The sequence below is a fragment of the Apium graveolens genome, chromosome 3 (genome assembly GCF_009905375.1).
Source record: "Apium graveolens cultivar Ventura chromosome 3, ASM990537v1, whole genome shotgun sequence".
NCBI lineage: Eukaryota > Viridiplantae > Streptophyta > Magnoliopsida > Apiales > Apiaceae > Apium > Apium graveolens.
The window spans coordinates 174359911-174364395 of record NC_133649.1 but is presented as its reverse complement, the minus strand read 5'-3'; the positions used below and the strand labels follow the sequence as shown (position 1 = coordinate 174364395).

The window sequence follows — 4485 nt, the reverse complement described above, 5'->3', positions numbered from 1 at the left end:
TAACTCCATAGTCGGCTAAAGAATCGACCTTCATAGATAATGCTTGGAGCTGCGTTGCAATAACTGTAGCTGCATCAACTTCCAGAATACCTGCTACCTTCCCAGACATCATCCTTTGAGTTGGGTTTTGATACTCATTTGCAACCATAGTTTCAATGAGATTATAAGCCTCAGTAAAGCTTTTGGCCCACAAAGCGACTCCAGAAACTGCATCGAGCATGGGTCGAGATTGGGCCCCCAAACTATTATAGAACCCAGTGATCACCATCCAGTCAGGCATACCATGATGAAAGGCATATGTCATAGCCTACTCGTTTATTCGAGTATTTAACTCAACTCAAATAAGAATGTAATAAGTAAATAGTGGATCAATCGTCAGAGAGATCTCACAATGTAACATCTGTCAAAGAATAAAGAAACATTGTTCATCTGCAGACTTGAAGATTCACTGGAAGAAGTTCAAGAATTTGATCATGCCTCAGTGATATAAATCAAGATCGTGGATTTAATCAAGTGACAGAGATCTGGTCAGGGTATCATTTATTACAAGGATTCAATCAGAATATCAAAGTCAAGACATGAAGAAACGTCACGGAAGTTAGTCACTCATGAACCAGACAGTACATCGAGTGTCAGCAATGAAGTGGCGGAATTGATTCATAAGTCTCAGTGACTTTCAGAAGATTGTCAGAAGAATGGATGCTGCTCAGGGTTAGTATTAATTCTCTATTAATTAATTAAGTCATATAATTTAATTAAGAAAATAAATTATATCTGCAAGGATTAATTTATTGATTAATTGAATTAAATTGATTAATTAATTTAGAATTAATATTAAGGATTTACAGAATTTTAATTGGTTAAAATCTGTTTTAATTCTAAAAAGACAACTAATTGTACTAGTATGACAATCGGTATGACAATTGATAGTCATACCGAAAGTCATGCTAATTCAGTTGACTGTCTTGATGGAATTATTATTTAGATTAAAATCACTTAATAATTCAGTAAGACAATTTCATTTGTACTACTATGACAATCGGTATGACAATTGATTGTCATACCGAAAGTCTTGCTAGCTCATTTTTAATTGTCTTGCTAGTTGTAAACATTGTCCTACCGAAAGTCTCACAAGCTTAAAGGATTGTCATTCCAATTCAATCAATTCGGCTGTGTTGTTTAAAAGAAGCAGAAGACCAATTCATTTTTACCAATCTAACAGAACACAATACAAGAACAAAAGATAAAAGCAGCAGAAAAACATTACATCTCATCTGCAACTTCAAGATCAATTTCTAGATTGTAAAGTTAAATCCAATCAACTAGAAATACTTATCTTGTTCTTGTGTATCTATCTAGCGGATTAAAATCCCTAGAACTTAATCTCAAATCGCATTTAGCATTTGATCTTTTAATTACAAAAATAGAAAAAGTTCATGTCGAATTTATTCTAGATTTGTAATAATTGATTTGAGATTAATCCCTTGTAACCGATACCGTAGTTGTAACACCTTTCAAGTTTAATAAAAGTTTTATTTAACTTGAATTTTGTTTCACAATTTTATTCCGCATTTTATTCGATTAAACGGTATTGTTTGCATTCAACCCCCCCTTCTACAAACAAATTGGGACCTAACACATGATGTGGACACTTTCTCAACATTTTCTTGTAGTGCTCCCAAGCTTCGCACATAGATTCTCCTTGTTGCTGCGCAAACTTAGTAAGAGCACTCCTCATAGCTGCAGTCTTGGCCATTGGATAGAACTTCACCAAAAACTTTTGCGCGAGATGATCTTCCCAAGTAATGATGGACCCAGCTGGTAAAGAATGTAACCAGTCCTTAGATTTATCCCTCAGAGAGAATGGAAAAAGCCTCAACTTGATAGCCTCATTATTAACACCATTATATTTGAAAGTACTACAGATCTCGATAAAATTCCTGATATGCATAAACGCTCGCTAGAGTACCTGAAACACAACCAGAAGCAGTAAGTAACAAGTCATCCTAATGACCAGTATCTTCTTGACCTTGTAAGGTCCTTTTCAATTTGGGGCTAATTTTCCTTTCTCTCCAACTCCTGATGCCTCAATCTTCCTCAAAACCCACTCTCCTTGCTGGAAGAACCTTTCTTTAATCCTCCTATTGTAATAGAGGGAGGCTCTGTTAGGGCGAAAGTACGCGCTAAATAAATCACCTAAGTATACGCGTTCACAAGTAATATATAATGATTTCTAGTTCATTCCCACAGAGACTCTGATTAATTATATTTAATTAATACTTACTCACCTATGTATGATTACTCTTCAATGTCAAGATAATAACAATTAAGATTGATTAACTAATATTAACTACGAGAATTAAACACTTAAATTAACAATATTAAACACACATGAGACCATAACTTAATTACTACTTCATTCAATAGTTATTGTTATTACCCTTAGCATGTAATTGTGATGATATTAATCGAACAACACGAAACTGATAAATGCCAAATTTCGTTGTACGAATACCATTCTACCAAGCATCCATAATTAAGATAGAAGTTGAATAGGCATCAATTATATTGAGACCCTATATGTCTACAGAATTCGACAACATAATGATTTAAGTGCAAGTTATTCATTATGATTACACAGGGCAAGTAAAACGGTTAGAGTTACCCACTAATCATGCATACAATACATGAACCTATACTAGCATGGCAAGTTCTAAATCTCAAGATTCACTGTCGCTTCACAAGAGATTAATAATCTATCTTACATGTTCGCGACGCACATAAGACGAATAAGCACAACCTATGCTAGATATCATACAATTACCAAATACCAAGGTATTAAACAATTAACTAAAGAAATTCATAGTAAATCCGCTATGATCCCATGATCACGATTAGCCCATAATAGAACTCATTGTCACCATGGGTTCATATGAAAATATGATAATAACACAACGATATAAACTAATAAAAATACTTAATAAACAAAGAAGTACGTCACAGGAGTATTAAGGTTCAAAGAGTAAAGATAACTAGCATCCACTGTTACAACGAATTAAAAAATCAAAAGATAAATGTATGCTTCCTCTTCTTCGTTGTTGCGTGCTAAAACGGTCTTCTTGATCTTCTCTCCTTGTTACCTGTTATTGAAAACGTCTCCCCAATAGGTTTATATAAGGATCCATAAGAAACAGCGCCAACAGAAGTCCAATAGAACTCGAATTATAAATTCCAGAATCTGATTTTATGCACCCAGGCGGCCGCCTGCATTCACCACGCGGGCGCCTGCTACCAGGCGGTCGCCTGCTCATTTTAGGCGGGCGCCTGCAACACTTCTGGAAAATTTTTAGGTTTGCTTCTGATTTTGCTGAATTCTTCGCACAACTTTCCAAGACTGATCCCAAGTACTTCCTTAGGCTTATTTTGATGAAATCCTCCTATTTAAGCAAGTTATATCCTGAAATACAAAAATACTCAAAAACACGTCAAATACACAAAATACTCGAGTTCAAGCCGTTATGAGACGCTCTAAGTGGTATAAAATGCCACTCATCAGGCTCTATTTTGATGCTCCGTATTACGGGCATTGGCTTCATCCTGAACTTCGTCAATAAGGTCAAGGGCGAGCCTCATGTCTTCTTTATTAGTTTCTGGTTCATATGCTTCAACCCTCGGTGATCCGTGGGTGATCTTAAGGGGAACTAATTCCTCGGCTCCGTAAGCCAACATGAATGGGGTGGCTTCAGTTGTAACTTTGTAAGTAGTACGATATGCCTAGAGTACATGTAGTAATTCATCCACCCAAGTGTTTCTTGAGCGTTCAACCCTCTTCTTGAGTCCGTCAAGGATGATCCGATTAGTGACTTTTGCTTGCCCATTTTCTTGAGGATGGGCAGCTGAGGTGAATCGGAGTTTTATGTCGTTGTCATTACAATACTCCTTGAACTCTTCGTTGTCAAAATGTCGCCCATTATTAGTCACAAGGATGCGTGGGATTCTAAATCGACATATCATATTCTCCCAGAAGAATTGAGAAAACTGCTTGGTGGTTATCTTGGCCAGTGTCTTGGCCTCAATCCATTTAGTGAAGTAGTCAATGGAGACCACAATGAACTTCCTTTGTCCCGATGCTACATGAAAAGAAGCTAGTATGTCCATTCCCCACATCGCGAAGAGGATGGGAGAGCTAATTAATGTAAGCATCTTTCGGGGCTGTCGAACTACAGAGGCATGCCTCTGAAATCTATCACACTTCTTCATATAAGCCTTTGCATCGGCTAACATTATTGGCCAGTCAAACCCCAACCAGGTTATTTTATGAGTGAGGGCCCTGCCCCCAAGTGTTGCCCACAAATCCCTTCATGGGTTTCCTTCAGTGCCTCTTCTGCCTTGTGACGTCTTAACCACTTCAGATATGTGATCACAAAAGATCTTTTGTACAGAAGGCTTTCGATAAGAAAGTACCTCAATACTCTTACTGACAAC

General features: G+C 36.9%; 1 protein-coding gene and 1 non-coding gene across 2 annotated transcripts; one reads left to right on the top strand and one right to left on the bottom strand.

Moving 5' to 3' along the window:
• Positions 1–1634: 1634 nt before the first annotated feature.
• Positions 1635–1741, top strand: LOC141715805 (small nucleolar RNA R71). Its single transcript, XR_012572554.1, has one exon. It is a non-coding gene; the product is annotated as a small nucleolar RNA R71 (small nucleolar RNA).
• Positions 1742–3774: 2033 nt separating this feature from the next.
• LOC141714726 (uncharacterized) lies at positions 3775–4284 on the bottom strand. Its single transcript, XM_074518227.1, has one exon. The coding sequence runs from the start codon at positions 4282–4284 to the stop codon at positions 3775–3777; it is 510 nt and encodes a 169-aa protein (XP_074374328.1).
• Between the last annotated feature and the right edge of the window lie 201 nt (positions 4285–4485).